The sequence below is a fragment of the Asparagus officinalis genome, chromosome 6 (assembly GCF_001876935.1).
Source record: "Asparagus officinalis chromosome 6, Aspof.V1, whole genome shotgun sequence".
Taxonomy (NCBI): domain Eukaryota; kingdom Viridiplantae; phylum Streptophyta; class Magnoliopsida; order Asparagales; family Asparagaceae; genus Asparagus; species Asparagus officinalis.
In genome coordinates this window covers 27994625-28016984 of record NC_033799.1, presented here as the reverse complement: position 1 = coordinate 28016984, position 22360 = coordinate 27994625, and the positions used below count along the sequence as shown (strand labels likewise).

General features: G+C 34.8%; 1 protein-coding gene across 1 annotated transcript; it reads left to right on the top strand.

Moving 5' to 3' along the window:
- On the top strand, window positions 10262-21653 carry LOC109845602. Its single transcript, XM_020414872.1, has 3 exons — window positions 10262-10461; window positions 10547-10612; window positions 21398-21653. Exons 1-3 carry the CDS (start codon window positions 10417-10419, stop codon window positions 21449-21451), a joined length of 165 nt encoding a protein of 54 aa, XP_020270461.1. The 5' UTR covers window positions 10262-10416; the 3' UTR covers window positions 21452-21653.

Genomic DNA, 22360 nt, shown 5'->3' with positions numbered 1-22360 from the left:
GAGACCATTGATGTAGGACCCGGTTCGATGAATCCAGGTACATCTACCATTAACAATACACAAAGGAGTTGAATGATTTGGAATTTGTGCATTCCCTGATTGTCTCTATACTTCTTGCTCTTTTAGATAATTCGCAAGAGGCAAACGTGGATTTCGGGAATAGAGAGGCTGACGCACCCATAAGAGGTAATTCATTTCTATTGGCCGTAGTCTCTTTATTCTCCTTTCGTGCTTATATTCTCTTGTGTCAGATTTCTCGACTGATGATTTTGACGAGGAAGGCTTGCTTGTGGACACTCCTATGCTCCACTTTATGTATGGCTCTCCTCAGATTGATGACCAGTTGCCTGGAGATGTATTTCCTGAGTCTACGCTCCCTAAGAATCCCGAGGATGGGTTTTCTGAAGGTATGTAGCTCTTCTCAAGTTAATTATAGGACCAGTCAATTTTTGACTAATGCAACTATAATATGATACATCTGAGAATTCTATTTTGTATTTGACAGGAGTTTTTGTCGAGACTGATCCTGTTGAGCCGGCTGTGGGACCAACTACACCAGTTGATACACCCCCAGCCGGGTCCTCCTGGCCCCCTGCTGGTGCACTACGACAATCTCTAGCTTTATGCCTAATCTTCTTACAATTCTAACATGTATCCTGAATCCTACGGTGCTGTGGTGCTCTCAAATCACGTGTGCTCTCTTCTTATACTATCTTTATTGCTGATAGTAAAAATCCTTACCCTGCTGCTGGGTTTCTCTAGATCTCACAATAGGTCTCTTACCCTGCGGACTTTCCCTTCACCAGTTCAAGCCATTCCTTGATCTTAAGATAAATTCAATAAGGGATGCAGGGTACCCAGATCTGGCGAAGTCTATTGTTGATGATCTTGACTGCCTAGAGCGTGAGCTTCAGATGTTTCGTGAGCTCCGGGATGCAGGTGTCTCTTCATTCATCGCTGCCGAGTTGGATACTCACTTACAGACATGGCGCGATGCTAGGTTTCTTGCTGAGTTCGACATTCAGGTGCAGCGGGATCGAGTGGACCGAGTTGAGGCCCACCTTGCTGCTAGATCATCTTCACTCACCGAGCTTGACTCCTCTATTACCTCTTGTGAGACCCAGATAGACCAGCTCCGAAGAGAACTCCGTGAGAAAGAGGAGACTTTGAGTATTCTTCAGATGACGAAGACACAGGATCAGCAGGCACACACCAAAACGGATACGCCACTTACTCCTCGAGGGCGGGAAAATCTTATTGCAAACAGCGCCATGAAGTCCATCAGATACTGTGGAGTCTAATGTGGCTCGGGCTTTGCTTGCCCAACTCTCTAGGTACGAGTTTTACCTCGACCACATCCTCATCCCGATATTTATAATATCTAGAGGAGAGCTTAATTATCATAGTAAATGAGATCACAAATATATATACTTATACAAAAATAGTTGTCAAAAAAAAATTCTCAAATTTTGAGATATATGCATATATCGTCCTCACTCATACTAGGAAATCCTTACGGACTCTATACATGAATCCTAGGAAACTCTATCCTAGCTCCACGACTCGACACAGGATGATCCTAAGGATACTGGAACTAGAGCTCTGATACCAACTGTGACGCCCCTGGGTTCACACAAGGCTGCAGTCCGAGGTGAAACCTAGGATGTCAAACCTGCTATGCACCACACCGTGCAATAACATGTTTCACCATCACAATTAACATCTATCTAGTAGAGTCAACAACTGGTGTAGGTACAAAACAGGTAAAAGACATTACGAGGAATACTGATGAAATGATAATAGTCACATAAATATCTCATCATCCAACAACATAGAAGTACATAGTCAAGATCTGAGTAGATAAACTGAAATACTTGATAAGTCTCAAATACAAATATCTGACAATAAGGAAATAAGGCTCACAGCCTTTACAACTTCTAGAATAATACCCTCAAATGTCTAACCTCACTACAGTGGAGACCAAAGAAAATAATACATAGCTAGAAAGTAAAGCTGAACACTAATGTGGTCCGCTATCAACCTGCGGCTCTCCGTGCTCCTGGCTCGTGACCTGAAAGGGGGAGGGGCAACGAGCGTCAAAGCGCTAGCGAGTAACATCACAACCAACCCCAAGGGGACAGGGCTCGTTGTATATGAAAATACAGATAATATATAATAGATCTAAAATCATTGATCCTACTAAAGAGGGTTTTAGTATTTAGAAATTTACAACACGAGCATAGGTACGTCGAGCGAAATAATCCAAACAAGGAAACCCTCATGTATATACCTTGTATCTCAAATTGTAAATCTCTAAACACCAAACCCGAGGTTCTAGTACAGAAATAATAATAAAAGAAATACAGCAAACACCAGAGCATAATTACAGTGTGGTGATATAGTCAACGTAAATATCACAATATTTATTACATAAATATTGTGTCAATACCTTCATAAGTGTGGTACAAAATTTGCATAATCAGTATGTTGTGAAATGTGGTACAATAATCACACGCAGGAAGAAGAACCATGTCCGATGCAAGGTCCAACTATCGTAGTTTTCCAAACTCATGGAATAAATGGCAGTTGTCCAACACGAGGACTGAGAGGGATTATAGTCCAACACGAGGACTTCTTATGGATTATAGTCCAACACGAGGACTGTAGGGATTTGCATAAGGCCGCCACAAGTATGTAGTGAAATCTACTTATCAGTTTTCATAACCAAATCGGTATATGTGTCCCAAATTCATACCCTCAGGTCATCTATCATGCATGGACACATAGTGGGGCTAATAACTAGGTCAGATAAACCAGACAAAACCCCGAATAGGAGTAAAAATACCCAAAAACACCAAATCTGGAAATCTGCAACAGAGGGTCGGCGGTCGACCGATACGGTCGACCGAACTCTGATACAAATCAGGACGGTCGACCGCCAGGAATATCGGTCGACCGACCAGACATCGCGGTCGACCGAAAAATGACGCGGTCGACCGAAATCAAATAGCGGTCGACCGAATAAATGACGCGGTCGACCGAAGCCCTGACTCGAGCTCAGCGGTCGACCGCGTCGGTCGACCGCCGAGCGAACAGAACCCTACCTGGGTTCTGTCAGCTGCTAAAACCTGGAACCAAAGATTTCGATAACATGGGTATTTGATAAAAATGGGATCATACTGAAAATACACAACCAAAACCAAAGTTTGAAATCTATATTTTCAAGATCTTAAATCCATGAGAAACAAATCCAAATCGTTTTAAAAGCTGTAAAGATGTTTGAAACTCTTTTAGGCAAAAACTCAGATCTAGATCTTCTTTAACAGGGCATGGGTGAGTTTTGACAACATATTAAGCCCCAAACCCATATTCTAGGCTATAGTAAACTATTAGCTAAACAAAGATACGAATTTGGCTCCATAAATCCAATAAAAACTCAGTTCTTGATGTTTAAACCAAAAAGGGTGGGGGTTGGGCGAGAAATTACTCGCCTTGGTTGCTGATAATGCCCTAGATCTGTAAGATGTTGATCCCCTTCGCTGAAAACCCACGATCTGCCGAAAATCCCCAAGGACTGCTCCCAGATTGCCAAAATCCAGTTAGGGTTTTGAGGAAGAAGAGAGGGGGCTAGGGTTTACGTTTGGGGCTGAGGAGATCTCTCCTGGGTTGAGTTGGTATAAATACCAACTCCCCAACCCGACCCGAAACCCAAAACCCAACAACTAAAAACCCGAAACCAAAACCTGGTAATCTCTCTGATCGCTGATCGGTCGACCGCGCCGGTCGACCGCGCCGGTCGACCGATCAGCACAAAAATGCCTGCTGATGGCATTTTACCTGCTGATCGCCAACTCACTCAATTTCTCTCACTTGCAGACACCTGCTGGGCTCCCAAACTCTGATACACATATATATCTTATGCTTATATAGTTATTTATCACAAGTGAATTATCTACTATTACTAATTCACACATATATATATCTACTGGAAAAATAAAATCTCCAACCTTAATCAGAACATCCTCTAACTCACCCATAGGGACCTTAACAGATCTATCAGCCAACTGTAAGGTGCATTTGGTTGGGTTCAGTACACCTAGACCCAATTGCTGGTAGACTGAATATGGAAGCAAATTGACACTGGCCCCTAAGTCTAAAAGCGCCTTATCAATGTGAGTATTACCATTGATACATGAAATGATGGGGGAACCTGGATCTTTACGTTTCAAAGATATGTGATTTGATAGCATTTCACTGATATTGGCGGCTAAAAAGACTTTCCTTGGAACATTTATTCTCCTCTTCTTAGTGCACAATTCTTTTAAAAATTTAGCATAAGATGAAATTTGTTCAATTACATCTAAGAGAGGAATGTTGACCTTAACCTGCTTGAATGTTTCTAGGATCTTCTCCTCCTGAGGAGAGTGTTTCCTAGACCTGAGTCTATCTGGAAAGGGAGCAACCGGTCTAAATCTATCAAAAGCAGGCTCAGGTTCGGGTTCATGTTCTTGGTCATCTGAGGGGAGTGATTGTTGAATAGATTCATCAGAAGGAGAAGGAGGAGAAATTTGTACAGGATCAAGAGTTTGACTTGGAGGAGTTCTCACTTGATTATTGACCTGTCTACCTGACCGAAGTGAATGGATTGCATTCACTTGGGCTTCGTAGGATGAACTGCATCCTGTGTTCTTAGGGTTGTCCACGGTTGACTTGAAAATTTTCCTTTCTCTCTTTCACTCACGGCATTAGCTAGTTGACTAAGTTGAGATTCTAATCTAGCTATAGCTTGAGTGTTGGAGTTGAGCATTTGTCCAGTGGATTGCATGAAGGAATTCAGAGTGCTAGACGTTTGAGTCAACATATTCGTGGTTTGAGTGGAGGCCTTAATTATGGTTTCCAAACCCTTTCCAAGACGTTGAGACGTTTATCCTGATCTGGATTGTGATGAGTCTGAATTACAGCTTGGTGAAGAGGAGACTGATTTTGATACGACAGATTGGGTTGTTGAAATTGTGAATGAGAATTGAACGGAACTGTGTTTCCCCTAGGAAAATGTTGGGTCGAAGCGGGAGTGAAGTTTTGAGTTCCGGGAGAATTTCCTAGATTCCATGCAAAGTTGGGATGATTTCTCCAACCTGGATTATAGGTTGGAGAAAATGGATCATTTTTAGTGTGCTGGAATGCAGCGTTCATCTGTTCTAATGAATTGTTGTTTTCTAGGAGAGGGCATTCCTCTGAAACGTGGGTAGGAGACTGATAATTATGACATCCTGAGGCAGAAACATGATTGATTTGAGCTGGAGCTCGTTCCTTAATTTCTAAAGCTTCTAACCTTCGCAGAATTGTCGCCATCTTCGCTTCAGAAGCAATGTTTGACTCTAAGGAAAGACCACAAGACTTAGATTGGGGAACTGATGAAACCCTATCATCGCACTGTTCCCATTGCATTGTTTTTTCAGAAAGACTCTCCAAAAACTCCCAAGCTTCATCAGCATTTTTCCTCATAAAATCCCCGTGGCACATTGATTCTAAGGAAGTTTTTGCAGAATAATCTAATCCCTCATAAATTATTTGGCACAATCGCCATTTCTCTAAACCGTGATGAGGACATTGGATGAGAAGATCTTTAAATCGGTCAAAATACTTCCAAAAAGGTTCTCCCGGGATAATTTTAAAGTTTTGAATGCTGTTCCTAAGCTTTACCGTTTTATGAATAGGAAAAAATTTCTTAAGAAAAACGGTGACAAATTCATCCCAAGTTGAGATGGAATTTGTTGGTAAGCTGTACAGCCATTTTTTAGCTTTATCCTTAAGAGCAAATGGAATAAATCTAAGCTTAACCGCATCTTCATTTAATTCTCTCATTTTAATCATAATACACACTTCCTCAAATTCCGAAATAAAAATATATGCGTCTTCTGTTTCATTACCAAGGAATTTGGAAAGCATGTTTATGTATTGTGGTCTAAGCTCAAAATTTATTCCATTTGTTTCGGGGAGCCTAATGCACGAGGGAATTGCATTCCTAATGGGATAGCACATATCATGAAGAACAGGTGGATTAAGATGCTTCATTTCTATGATTGGTTCAAAGCGAATTAATCGATGTGTATTATCCCTAATCCACTGTTGCATACACCAAAATATTTCTTTTTATTTTTATTTTTTATTTTTTTAAGAAGAAAAAAAAATTAGTTTTTTTATGAGAAGAAAAGGATAAAGAAAAACCTTAACTAAAATAAATCAAAACAATCACTTTTTAATCACTCTAATTCTAAGGTTTAGCCTAATTCACTAGACCAGCTCCTAACCAAAAACTCCTACAGTGAAAAGATAAAAGTTTTACCCAGGTAGTTAGCCAGGTAAGGATAGTACTAGAGGGTGATCAGAGATCAATTAAGTACCTCGTTCCTTACGGAGCGCTTTACACAACCCCTAAACCTTGCCTTAGACACCAACTAATCTGAGAAAACTTAAACCGGTTCACTTAAGGATTTCTTGTTCCTTATTGAGCTCGAATCCTTAGGGGCCAACGTCTAATGAGTTTTATTAGGCTTGAGTTTGTAAAGTGAGGAATTAGTGATTTTTGGGCTAAGGAAAGGGTGATGAAATCCCTCACCTTATCTTGATTATGGGGTTTTGCCCTTAAAAATATTTTTAAATATGTGCCAAATCAAGATACTCAAATCACTTGGTGAATTCCTACTATCAATATGAAATGAAACCCTATGAATTAAAAGCAACTAAAAAGTATGGAAAAGAAAAATCTCTTTTTTTTAATTAGGGTTAACAATCAAACAAATGAGAAGGGGGGATTTGTTTGAATTTATTATCTTGTTAGTAAATGTCAAAGTAGAGAGTGAATTTTATTATGGTTAACAAAAAATAAAATCTTTTTTTAAGTCCTAATTGTCTCTAATTGTGAAGAAGTAGCTAAAGGGTGGAATTAAAAACTAGAAAGAGGACTTACCCGAAAGCAAATCTTCAAATCCTAGTTCTCTAATCTGCGATCTTCAAGCTCCAAGCAGTTCCTTCACAAAAAACACACAAGTTAAAGAACTAAAATAATTAAAACCTACTTAAGCACCCTCCCCGACAACGGCGCCAAAAACTTGATGCGGTATAAACATGTACCAAAAAGGTTGCAAGTGCACAACCGTGTCAAGTTATAGTATAAAGATATCGATCTCACGAGGAAGGGTGTTTTGTAGGAGAAAATATAAAATCGGTTCTTATGTTGTGTGCGTGACAAATAGGAGTGATGAGTGAATGTGATTGTGGAGAGATAGAGAGAGTGGAAGTGATAGTGTGTAAATCGGCACGAGATATAAGTGAGAGTGGATGTGACAAAGAATGAATATGATCAATAAGGCAAGAAGGAAAAGGAAAATAAAAATCAAGAATAAAGAAAATAAAATTCAAGAATAAAAGAAAATGCAAGAAATTAAAGATGGTGGATTCAATTATAGATATGGGTAATCTAAAATTGAACCCACTTCTTATAAAAGGGTGATTCCCTAGAGGGTTCTAGCCTAAAGGCGAATCAAACAAAATAAAAATAAACAAAAAGAAAAACTAAACCCAAGAGGGTTCTAGCCTCAAGGTGAATAGTGTAAGAAATTAAAATCTAACTATAAAATAAATTACAAAATCTAAACTACAAAATAAAATTACAAGAATTAAATGCAAGAAAATAAATCTACTCTATAAGCATGAAATAAATTTAAGGCAAGATGGTTCTAGCCTCTTGGTTATTTAACAAGAAAATAAAATCTAACTATAAGCATAGAAATAAATCTAAACTAATAAGCAATAAAAAAGAAATAAAAGAGAAATGCAAACCTTTAAATAATTCTTCATCTTCATCTTCTTCTTCATCATCCAACAAAGAGAAGAAGAGAAAAATTTAAAGTGGTGAAAAAATTATTATTATTAATTATAATAAAAAGTTACAATTTTGGAAGCCCTTCTCAATTAAGAGTAGCCCTCCTCTCCAAAAGGAGTTACAAAAAAATTTCACACCCTTAACCCCTCACTCTCTACCCCTATTTATAGTAATCATCAATGAATATGAGCCATTGGATTTGTCTTGAGCCCCAAGCAACAATCTCCATCTTTGAATTTGCTTTTTGTTCTTCTCTAGCCCAACATAGGAGGCCCAATTGATTTTCAAAAATAAATGAAAATCAAGTTAGCATTATGATCATCAAGTCCGGCCCATTTTCATGATTCTCTTGTGATTAAAAAATCAAAGCTGTAGTAGCACATCCGGTCTTCATCAAGTCCGGCCCATTTTTTTTTCAAACAAATCTGCAGCAGGTCCAACAAGTCTGGCCCAAAATGATTCAACTCTACAGCAAATCAAACAAGTCCGACCTCTATTAATTAAAATCCAAATCTTTGCATCCAAGTCCGGTCCATTCCAACTTTTTGCAGCCAAGTCCAATTCAAATTTTTGAGAAAAAATAGGAGGAGTTGTCATGGTTGCTTTGAGACATTTGGGCTTTTGGGCTTTTTAAAATCAAATGTTTCACTTGAGAAAAGAGATGAGATTTTTGGGATTTATTCTTCATTAACCTGCAATTAAAGATAAAAGCAATTATTAGTGGTATATTTATTCATATAAAATAGATAATGAGGGTATAAAATTGTAATAAAATGTGATTATCACCTATTTGTCATTGTACTTGTTATTTTTTAGGCTAAACCGCGCTGGGCTCATTTTTTAGGCTAAACTAGTAAATGAATGTCACTTTTTAGGCTAATCTGATATTTTAGAAAATTTCTACAATATAATTGCAGATATCCAAACAATGAATTTAAAAACTGATCTCCCACAACAAATGTTGCATGCAAATTTTTTTTGCGGCAAACCAAACAGCCCCTAAGAAGGCTTTTTCCTACAAAATGCTACAATTGGGTGAAAGTTTAAAATTCAGGCTAAGACAGGGAAAATTATCTTGTATACAGTAGTAGATTATAGCAAGGTTGCATCAAAGCTAAAAAATTCCTTTAAAAAATGAAAATAAGGGGAACCTTTGACCCGAGGTTAAGAGCATCTCCAACCCTACTCTTCAAATTGGAATATTCCTAGAATATTCCAATTTGGAGAGTGGAATTTAGAGATTTGCTTCAGCCCACACTCTCTAAATATTTTTATTTTTATTTTTTTGTTAAAAAAACCATATAAATTAATAATGTTGGATATAGTTTACATTAATAATTTTATTTTTAATAATTATTTGAAAAAAAATAATAATATTAGAAAGGTGTCGACGAGAGCTTTAAAATAAACCCATATTAATAATAAAATACAACATATTAAAAAAATAAAATCTGTAATAACAGTGACAAAGCATACATCGATAAAATAAGGAAGCAAACATAAACCTCTACTACAACATACCATAGGTCGCAAACATAAAACTCAAACATAAAATATGATAACTGACAATTAAAATTCCGGCATGTCATTATCGTTATAACTACCGGTTCTATCCCGATCTCTCGATGAACCCCCATATTCATTTCTTCCTACAAAACCAGCTTCTCCCGCAAACCGAGAAAATCCTCCTTGATCTCTAGAGGAAAATCCATATCCGTTTTCTCCTCCAACAGCTCATTTAAGAAGCTCAGAAAATCCTCTTGGCCCTCTGGAGGAAAATCTCATTTTATGCTTCGGAACGCGCTAATTGAATATTTATGGCAGAGGCACGGCAACGAAGGAATGTAATTTAAATATTGTAATTTATGCTTGTATTTTCTTATGGGGTAAGTTAAATAGATCCCCGTATTTAAATTTTCATGTCTGATACTTATGTATTTAATTTAAAAAAATAATTTTATAATAATACTAAAATAAATTAATCTTAGTTTCATTTTGAAGATCTCGACTTGACCTTTCCAAATGTATAATTATTTCAAAAATTAGATTAATAATTTTTAACTATATTTATTTAAAATTAAACATCTAATTTAAATTACTAAGAATGATGGCAAAATGGTAGTTTTTAAAAAATTAAATAGTTAAAAGTGATAAAATTGTAAATAATGAAAGTTTGAATAGTGATTTGGAGAGTCTCTCCAAATTCTAGGTTCACTCTCTAAATTTGAAGAGTAAACCATCTTCAAATTTGAAAATCTTTAAATTTAGAGAGTGATTGGAGAGGATTTAGTGATTGGAGAGGATTTACTCTTCAAATTTGGAGGAATGGAGATTTTGGAGAGTGGTTAGAGATGCTTTAACAGCCACACGCTCTAGCCGAGGTATAAACCGTTCAAAACCCAAACGGGTTTATACCCGACAATTAGATCCCAACCCGAATTCGACCCACCTCCACCTTCACTCCGATACTTATAATAGGGTTTTTCTTTTGTGCCGGCGGAGTCTTTCACCGTTGCATTTTCCTCGCAACTATGGCGGTTCCAGGCCCTTACTCCGGCGTCAGCACTCTTGCTTTTGTATGTTTTTATAACTTTCCCCTCTTTTTGCCAATTATTTGCAAATTACCCCCTCAAGTTGACATCTCTTGTAAAATTTACACAGGTGGCCCGTGCCTCGGCTCTGGCCTTTGGTGTTGTCTATGGAAGCATCAAGCTCTCCGCCCTCAAGGTACGCCGTAAACAAATCGAATCTTAGCTCGCAATTTTCTTTCTTTTTGATTAGCTTTATCGCGTTCCTTTTAGAAATTGGCTTATTGATCTCATTAAATTGTTATTTGCTTTATGTAATCCATTATTTTGGGTAACTGTAAGGTAGATTGATGTGATTAGATCAATCTCATGTGGATCTTTTATCAAATTCGTGTGGGCTAAATGTGTAATTTGTGAGAAAGTATCCCGGTTGGCCTAGTCAATGACATTAAATGTGCATCAAAGGGATGCCAGCCGTTGGGCTCATGCACGACAAAATCCATTGATCCAAGGGTTGATATTCTTTGGTGCACATATGTGGGGTTATGATTTTTTTGGGTCATTTAATAAGTAGAGAGTATATATTATTTCAAGTAATGGTGCTTGGGGCCGTAATGAATTTAAGTTACTGGCAATATTTTCTTTGATGTATGGAGGAATCTCTTTAGCTACTGCCAGTGGCAAGGTGCAAATGTCATGTATTTTGATATTGCACTGGCTAATCGGGGATACTCGGGCAAACACCTACACAATTTATTGATCCGGTAAGACTTGGTAGTTAACAACGTCCACACTGATCTGAACACCAAAACAGACAAATAAGACGAGCAATGGGGTTATTTTTAGGTATCGTCTCTCCAATGCTTACCTCGGTTTCTCGATGTAGACAAAGAAATAAAGCAAAGGGATTCTAGTCTTTCGTTTGTGTGACCTCACTTACGAAGAAGGGGATAATTATAACTTCACGCCAGTTACTTTTGCAGTAACTGGAGATTCTTGTCGTGATTGGACTGCAGAGAGATAATTGCGCCATCTTTTACCTGGACTGTAACCAGCAGCCTTAGTCGCATGTTGTTACCTTCCACATGTATATGACAGCGTCACAGTTGCAGAATGCAGAGTTTCTCAATTCTTCTGATTTGAACAGGTTTCATTCCTGTTGTGACTCCTTTGGTGCTCCTCATATGTTTCGTATTGCTAGCTCAATGTGCCCCAAACTCCCTAATTGTTATGATCCTATGGGAAATATTAGTTTCAATATATGCCAATACATTTGACAAGATTTTATGATGGCATTTAAGTAGGGTGGTTGAATTCAACTTCCTTATTATGATACTAAATCCATTTTTAAATCATTCATATACACATAGAGCAGCACAATGCTGAAGATTCGATCTAATTCTCAACTCTACCGAGTCAAGCATGAAGGTAATGCGCACTTTTCTTTGTTGTGAATGGGGGGAAAATTTTCATACTCTCCTCTCATCACATTAGCAAAGAACTTTGCTTCCAACATCTAGATTTTGTTGAGTTGTATGTCATCTTATTTTAATGTTTGAATGTATGTTGCATGTAAAACTCTATGAATCATTTGAAACAGTTATTCATGCTTCCTACTTTTTCTTATGAAACACCCCACTGCTCTATGCCACTAACTTCCAGGTGTTTGCCGCTTCCCTCGCACAATCTTTCTGCAAGTCCTTTTTTTTCCTGCTTATTTTAATTATTTTATGGAATATATTTTCCATTACATTAGCCTTCTTTCATGAATGTCAAATCCTTATACCATCACTTCTTCATCCTCCCTCCAAATCCCTCAACCCATTTCTTCTCCTATGAGAATCTTGAAATGCTATAAGCTGGAATGCTAAAGGCTTGAGCAAGCAGTTTGTACTCATTTGTCCCTTCTAATGTACATTTCTGTTAGTCAAAGTCAACACTGTGATAGACTAAGTCCAATTCCCTGCAATCTTTGTGCCTCTGTCCATCCACAAATAGAGACACAGATGAATACAAAAATCCATGTACGAAAATTCATCTATGTTTCTTATTTATGGTTGTATGCTCGATATTTTCTGCAATTTTTAGTTTATGACAATGATTTGGACCACTTGTGCATCATATGATGGGATTGTTTTATGTAAAACAGATGCACCTGTGAAGTTCATTATAAATGTGTCCTGGTTCTGTTTATCTTTTCTTTCTTTATTATGGGATCAAATTTTATTATTTTGAACATNATTTGGATGTTAACATAACTACAGAAGGAGTGGACAAGTTCATATTTTCAAACCGGTAACTTTTCAAGTAAATAGGATATGTTTTTCAAAATCATTGCAAATAAGAACAAGAGAGATATGATACTGTCATAACTCATAAGACTCATGACTATTATACTTCATTGTTATAATTTGTTGAAATGTTGAATAGAAGAAGATCAACATAAAATAGAAAAAAAAGAAAAAGAAAAAAAGGATGAGAGAGATGAGGATAAAATGGGCTAACGGTCAATTGCTACCATCAAAGAATGAGAAAAATCGCTTCCAACCATTTTACCAATAATACAACCACATTAATTCTATCTTTATGCATTATAATTGAACATGCTTGATTATGTTAAAGATTCGTTCTGACTTGCAGATCTCGTAGGGGAAAAAAATGTCACACAAAATCAATGACATTTTGGAGAGAGAGAGAGAGAGAGAGAGAGAGAGAGAGAGAGAGAGAGAGAGAGAGAGAGAGAGAGAGTATATATATATATAGTAAAGCTCCTATGAACTTAAGTAGATGAGAGCCCTTTGTCCACCAGCTTCTTTATCTATTGATTTTATATTGAGATTTGTGCTAGCATGTGATATAAATCAAGGTACAAATCTCAAAGATAGCTTTGATGTGCAGGACAAATCTCAAAGCATAATGAAGGGATAAAAAAGTTGGTGGACATGTGCTCATATCCACTTAAGTTTATAGGAGCTTTACTCCATATACGCACACAAAAACATATAGGTAACACCTTAGGTTCAATCTAAGGAAGTACCTTCAAAACTGCATTATATGCAGACAATTTACTTAATCCACTCCGTTCATTATAATTTAAATGTCGCAAAACATCTATAAAACGAAAATCATGATGTTTCAATACTTCTAACACATATTTTTTATTGCCCCTTTAGTTGTATTGTCACAAAACCTTTAATTTTATAATCACTTTGCATGAGTAACTATAACCCAACATGCCTAATTTTTTGTTTATATACAATCCATAACATATATATCAAAATGAACGGAGTGGATTAAGTAGATTGATTGCATATAATATAGTTTGAAAGGCTTCCTTAGATTGAACCAAAAGTATCACCTTAGGAAGTAGGAACACTCTTCATATATATATATATATATATATATATAAGATAGTGAAATAACACCTTAGGAAGTAGGAACACTCTTCATATATATATATATATATATATATATAAGATAGTGAAATAACACCTGAAATCATAGATATTCTAACTAAGAAATTAACTAATGCTAGAATTCATACACTTAATACAGTGTTACCATCAACTTCTACAGTTATATCTGAAGAAGACAATTCGTCTGATACAGACAGCTCTAGAGATATAACTCCAACAGAATTATTAGCTGTAGAGAATAACTTTATAAAAATAAATAAAATTAAAAACCATCGTAGAAATAGACTGGAAAGATACTATTATAAAAGACCTACTCCAGCAGATGTTTTATTTGAAGAAAATGATGCCTATCTACAGGCAGATTACAATGGTAGAAATATCTATGAATGAAATATAGATGGGTTATTAGATACTCAAATTAATTCTACTATACATAGAATGCTAACGTATGGTACAATTTGTAAACAAAATGGTAATACTGAAAGAATGATAGCTTCTTTCATTATCTTCTTCTAGTCTTTGCAACTTTCATTATCTTCTTCTGGTCTTGAGAGAATGTATTTATTCTCTTGCTTTAAATCTTTTACTTCTTTTTTCAATTCTTGTATCTTTTTATTAAGAGATGATAAAGATATGTCTTTAGAAGTATGGATAATATTTTGCCTTCGTTTTTGAACTTCAGAAAATTTAAATACATTGTCAGTATTTGGACTTTCTTTAGTTTCTTTACTAGTTATATTTTTTAGAAGTTCTTCTTTTAATTCTGAGGATATATCTTCAGATAAAATTTTTGCTAATAATTCATGATTTGATTTAATCATGTTAATAGAGAGTCCATTCATTTGGATTATAGCTTTCTAATATTCAGCTTCTTCGTTACAGTTATTAACTATACATGTACACTTTTCTTCTTCCTCAGATTCTGAGGTTGATGAATATGATTCATCTTCAGTATCACTGTTAAGCATAATTTTTTGTAGCATTCTTTTAAGACATTCGTCTTCTATTTCATTAATTTTTTTTTGTATAACAGCGATTTGCATAGTGTCCGATACGACCACATTTTTAGCAATGTATTTTACTTTTTTCTTTTTTAACTTTCTTTTTAGCCCTATCTGGCTTCTCTCTTTCTTTTTCTTTAAAGAAGAATTTTTTTCTTTTTCTTAAAGAATTTTTTAGTTTTCCTTTATTAGGAATACTTTCTTTATCAACCTTATATGGTACCTTATATGGTTGATCGTAAGCAAATTGTTCACAAAATTCTCCCAATTCTTTTCTTTTTGTAAGTCTTTGAGACTTTAATTGGTTTTTGAGCTTTAAGTCTTTGCATAAAGCTAAGTCTTCTTTTATACAGACATTTGACTAGTACCCATATGATAGGTTGTCATAAGGGATATATCCCCCATATTCAGATCGGATTTTATTCCGAACTTTTTCTGCAAATAATGTGTAAACCATCAATAAATTTAGCTTTCCAGTGAGAGCTATTAGCATCACTGAGAGACATAAATCTGCTAAGATATGTGTCTTTATACCACCTAAAATGAGTTAAAGATGGATATCTAAAATTTTATAACAATGTCCTAATTCTTTCACCTTTATCAAGATAAGCACCAGTAAAATGATGTGCTATAGCTAACATTAATGTATAAACAACATCTTTTTGCTGAACTCCTTTTTCTATTTTAGTAGCTCCTAGAATTTCATTATAAGCTTCGGCAGATAGATAATTATCCCACCATTCTTTAAGGATGTCAGTAAAACCACAAGTGATAAAAGAAGCTATCATTTTTTTGGTATTACCATTTTGTTTACAAATTGTACCATACATTAGCATTCTATGTATAGTAGAATTAATTTGAGTATCTGATAACCCATTTATATTCCATTCGTAGATATTTCTACCATTGTAATCTGCCTGTAGATATGCATTATTTTCTTCAAATAAAACATCTGCTGGAGTAGGTCTTTTATAATAGTATATTTTCAGTCTTTTTCTAGGATGGTTTTTAATTTTATTTATTTCTGTAAAGTTATTCTCTACAACTAATAATTCTGTTGGAGGTATATCTCTAGAGCTGTCTGTATCAGACGAATTGTCTTCTTCAGATATGACTGTAGAAGTTGATGGTAACACTGTATTAAGTTTATGAATTCTAGTATTAGTTAATTTCTTAGTTAGAATATCTATGATTTTAGGTGTTATTTCACTATCTTTTTTAAACCCTGATATGTCTATCAGTGGTTTAATATTAGTTTGTTCTAATTTTTTTATAGGAGACTTATGTTTCTCTAATAGTCTTAAAGAAGGTATTACCTCATTAATTTAATTTAACAATTTATCTAAGGCATCTTCAACTCTAATAAGTTGATCTCCTATTGTTTTTAGATGAATATTAGTATAATTATTTTGTTTAATAATTTTACTTAATTCTCTCATATGATCTTCATTAAACTAATTTGGCTTTATAAAAGTCGTAGCCTCTCTAGTAGAGGGATGTATATCTTTAAGATAAATAGGATCTATTGGTGGATTTACCGATCTAATAATTTTTCCTGTAGTGGTTTTCCATTGTTTTAAATGTTCTCCTAAAACTCCTATTTGAGTTTCTTGACTTTGAATATAATTCTTTAAAAACCATGGAATGAAGAACTTAATATATTGTTTTAATTTTAATTCAGTATAATATTTATCTACCCAGTTTAACTGGTCTTTTTTAGAAATATTTTTAAAAAACCATTTTCTAAAAGGTTTATGTTTTTCTAGGTAAAATTCTTTATTTAGAATTTCCCTTTCTAAGCTTCCTTTTTCAAAATTTATCATTTCATTCGAAAGCTCATCTCCGTATTAGGAGGAGAAAGTTTATCTTTATATAAAGGATGAGGAATATTATTATCTGAAATATTAATTCCTTGAACAGAACTGGTTCTATAAGATCCAGATCGAGATAAAGAATTTCTGGCAGATGTTGCCACATCAGGTATTCTGATAGATCTAGATGGATTAAATGTTATTTCGACTTCTCCATCTGTTGTTTGTATAATTTGATCAATATCTTGATTAACAATAGGTAATTGTTGTACAGCGTTGGGTATAACCCAATTATCTGGGAAGTTTATTTCATCCCACTTTATCTGTCTATTAACAACAATGTTTAAAGATAAAACATTTGTTTCAACCAGTACAGTTTTACCTGGTTTAGAATGAATTTTAGTTTTAGGAGCTAAGGTATTTAATACTTTATAATGGATCCTATAAATTATAGCAATAGTTTCGGATCCAGGTATGTAATTATACCCATGAGTCTTTATATTAAGACTTATTGCATCTAGAATATTTGGGTCAGTCAAAGATAGACTTAAATTTGGATAAACATTGAAATATACCGGTCTGTTACACAGACTAGTTTTCATTATACCCATTAAAGATTGGGTCCAATTTAAACATCTTGAGTCTCTTAAACAGACCAATAAAGATGCATTCAAACCAGATAGAGTTAATGGTTTAAAAGCAATTTGTATTAACCCAACATGTATATATTTGTACTTATCCAGATATGGATTCACATCTGCTACTCCTAGTAGTTGAATAGTCTGTTCTTCTCTATCGACTGTAGTAGTCCTTTCTAGGGTCTTAATATTAATTAAAGACTTATAGTCTAAAAAGCTAATTTTATAGATGTCTCTATTAGGAACATCGGGTATTGTCCACTTATTAAGTGATTCTATGTCAGTTTCATATTCAGTTAACTGAGCATTTTTAACTTTTTTCATTCCAGTATGACTGGATTTACGAGCCATACTGCTTTCTATGATGTCTGACATAATTTTTTCTTACAAATTTATCTTCTGATTATTTAACCAGTAAGGGTGAAGAAATTCTATTTTTCTTTTTATTATCTATGAAACAACCTAGTAGAAAGCTTACATGTCTGTCAATGACTTACACTACTCTAAACAGCCATCCTGGCAACAACGAGTTTTACACTGCGCGACTTAGATGACGTCCCATAAACATGCAAACTAAGTTCTTAAACAGAGAATGAAAAGAACATAAAGAAATTCTACATTCTTACAAGTAAATAATCAAAAACTATCATTAAGAATTTCATCTTTGGACCAAAAACAAGCAAGAGGGGGAATACCACAAAGAGAGAGTGCAACTATCATTAAGAATTTCATCTTTGGACCAAAAACAAGCAAGAGGGGGAATACCACAAAGAGAGAGTGTACCTAATAAAAAAGTAATTCTTGTAATTGGAACATATTTTGCTAAACCGCCCATAAGAACCATATTTTGACTTTTTTCTGGTGAATATCCAACACTGAGTTCCATTGAATGAATAATAGATCCGGATCCCAAAAACAATAAAGCTTTTGAATAGGCATGAGTGATCAAATGGAATAAAGCTGCTCGATAAGAACCTATGCCCAAAGCTAACATAATATAACCCAATTGAGACATTGTAGAATAAGCTAAACTTCTTTTAATGTCTCTTTGAGCAAGAGCCAAAGTCGCTCCTAATAGTACTGTTATTACGCCTATTAAAGAAATAATATTCATTATGGAAGGTATAACTATAAAAAGAGGAAGAAGCCGAGCTACAAGAAAAATTCCCGCTGCTATCATAGTAGCAGCATGTATAAGAGCCGAAATGGGAGTGGGTCCTTCCATAGCATCAGGTAACCATATGTGAAGGGGGAATTATGCGGATTTAGCAACTGCACCAAGGAATAAAAAAGAAGCACACAGAGTAGCAAATAAAGAATCTACTCCATTATTCTGAACCAAGTTATTAACTATTTCGAACAAACCCCGCAATTCTAAACTACCAGTTATCCAATAAAGGCCTAAAATTCCTAATAATAAACCAAAATCCTCTATATGATTGGTTACAAAAGCTTTTTGACAAGCACTTGCCGCAATTGGTCGTGTGAACCAAAAACCTATTAATAAATAGGAACACATTCCTACAAGTTCCCAAAAAATATCGAGAATGGACATGTGTTTTACGAGAATGGACTCAAAACATTTGCGACCGCTAGTAATATTATTTATGTTTTACGAGAATGGACATGTGTTTTACGAGAATGGACTCAAAACATTTGCGACCGCTAGTAATATTATTTATGTTTTACGAGAATGGACATGTGTTTTACGAGAATGGACTCAAAACATTTGCGACCGCTCGTAATATTATTCATTTCATGTTATAGATAGTCTGTGTTTTACGAGAATGGACATGTGTTTTACGAGAATGGACTCAAAACATTTGCGACCGCTCGTAATATTATTCATTTCATGTTATAGATAGTCTGTGTTTTACGAGAATGGACATGTGTTTTACGAGAATGGACTCAAAACATTTGCGACCGCTAGTAATATTATTTATGTTTTACGAGAATGGACATGTGTTTTACGAGAATGGACTCAAAACATTTGCGACCGCTAGTAATATTATTTATGTTTTACGAGAATGGACATGTGTTTTACGAGAATGGACTCAAAACATTTGCGACCGCTAGTAATATTATTTATGTTTTACGAGAATGGACATGTGTTTTACGAGAATGGACTCAAAACATTTGCGACCGCTAGTAATATTATTTATGTTTTATGAGAATGGACATGTGTTTTACGAGAATGGACTCAAAACATTTGCGACCGCTAGTAATATTATTTATGTTTTACGAGAATGGACATGTGTTTTACGAGAATGGACTCAAAACATTTGCGACCGCTCGTAATATTATTCATTTCATGTTATAGATAGTCTGTGTTTTACGAGAATGGACATGTGTTTTACGAGAATGGACTCAAAACATTTGCGACTGCTAGTAATATTATTTATGTTTTACGAGAATGGACATGTGTTTTATGAGAATGGACTCAAAACATTTGCGACCGCTAGTAATATTATTCATTTCATAACATGATAGTAATCTCATTAGATAGTCTATGTTTTACGAGAATGGACATGTGTTTTATGAGAATGGACTCAAAACATTTGCGACCGCTAGTAATATTATTCATTTCATAACATGATAGTAATCTCATGTTCTTTTGATTTTTAATACCGAAACTCAAAACATTTGCGACCGCTATATATGAGTATGACTATCCTTACGCTTCTAAGCAAAAGCAGTAGGTTGCATGTCTTTTTTATATCTAATCTTGCATCTTTTCGATAATAAGTGTTTTATGCTTGAATATGCTAAATGGAATTTCATTGTCATTTGAGTATGTATTGTTAAGTTTCTTCAATATTTAATATGTTTGAAGCAACTTTTCAAATCCAGATGCTCGATTGTGTATCATTCTCCATGCATCTTACCTTATTATGTATCAAACATATATTCGCCTAAGCACAATACCTGAGTAATTAGTTTACAACCATTTTTATAAGAAGAATTTTGACAAATGCAAAACATAGAATGATCAATAGCCACAGGAAGCACAGAAAGCTGTAAATGCAAAGTAAGTGTTAAATATAGAAATGCAGAAACCCATGGTCAGATGAAGCTGCATAAATTAAATATACCAAATTAAACATAGCAGTTTTATGTATGACAACTTTCTAAACCAAGTTTTTATCCTTATTGAAACAGAATAAGACAAATACCAATCAATCATTTTACAATGGATTCATCACTATCATCAAATCCATTGTAAAATAAAATACATATCTATAACAATAATATCTTCAGTTTTCTCATTTTTATTCTTTTCTTCACACCCATTAATCTCCTTGCCTACTTAAATTTCTTCTTACTAATTGCATGTTTCAAGTTTTTGGGTCATAAAGAAACTTATCAGATTCTGAAATTTGTGAATTCACTGAATTGACAAATAACACTTAATATTTACTAGTATAATAAGATATTGATAGCTATGACTTTTCTCCTCTTTTTGGGTAGTACTAAATGCCATCCATCTTCAAGTTCAAAAAACTCATGGATATCCATCTAAATGTTCTCTTACAGTGGAGAAGTTCTCTCTTCATGGAACACTTATCATTGGTTACATATATGATAGGTAAATAGGATCATATGTCTCTCCCATTTCCCTTCTTCATACACTTGAGGTTCAGTTGTATGTTGTACTGAACTAAAATCAGAGCTTTTAGCTTAGTTCTTAACCCATTTCTTAATCCTTGTGTAATAATACAAGTACGAGTGTTCAGTTCTAATCCCGCAGCAAGCTGAGAAAGAGAGTAGGTGGCAAGTGAAGAAAAAGAAACAGCAGCGAGATTATGTTTTTATATGGACAAAACTCGCACTTGAGTTTGGGTGATATATTGTTTAAAGGGACTAGGCTAGTTTTCGAACTGGCAGCAATAATTGAACCTTAGAAGGTCTTTTTAGATGGTTGAACTTTATTTATAATTTGAGTTGACTTATATCATCGGATGCATTGTAAGATACTAATTATAGTTTTTCTTTTTGTGGGTGAAAGTACTAAATCTTTATGCTGATAACGTCTATATGTGTTAGGCGTAAAATAAGTTACAGAGGATTCTTTGTGCTTTCTTCGCCACAGCTAATGTGCCTTTTATTATTTTTCTCAGTCAAAGGAGAAGTCTCGTAGAAAGGCTGAGGCAAAGGCGAACGCCCATCACTGAAGGGTGTGAATATCTTCTTCAACGATAAAAACGTAGACATTTTGCGTGTAGCCTTTTTTTTTTTTCATCTGTACTGCTTGTAGCTTTTTTGTTATTCTTCATGTGTGCTCTAGGAATCCAAAGCCCAAGCTGACACAGCAATAAGAAAATAATGTTTGGTATTGGTTGAGGTTTTAATACGACATCATTGCTTTTCTTTCAATTGTTGTTGTTTGATGGTTGGGAGTATGCAGTTCAGTTAAATTAACAAGAAATTTGAAGGATTGCACTGTCTTTTTTTTTTGGAACATACTTAACAAGAGCAATAATGAATTTTGTGTGTGCGTGTGGGTATAACCCATCGTGGATTTGAACCCAAACCTTGGGAGTCATATTGGAATCTCCCATCTGTCTGGATCACCGATGATTGTTAACAGTAATGACTTTTAACTAGCATTTTATTCATCGTCTTACCTCAAAGAAAGCTCATTTTGACAGTCTCTTCAAACGTTATCTTTCTATGTTCTCTTCATTGTCCTCTGCACGTTTAAGAGTAGTGATGCTTCTTTTCTCATCTTGTAAACTAAGACAACAGAGGATGTATTTTGTGAAAAATGTATTTGACAAGTGTAATAATGAATTTTAATTAGCATTTTGTCAATATTTTCTTAAGTGTCGTGTGTACATGTATAAAAAATGAATGTCGTGTGTACATGTATAAAAAATGAATGGCGCTTTCTATCATCTGTAAAAATGACCATGCGAACTTTAATTGATCTAGTTATCAAAATTCTAGGATTTACAAAACCAATCGGTCAGAGAGATGTCCGTTCTCTAAATGTGTTGAGAGCGACCATGCTCCTCTTCTCATCTTTCAGAAACTGCATATGATATGTTTATACAAATATGTTTGGTGACCAAATTAATGAG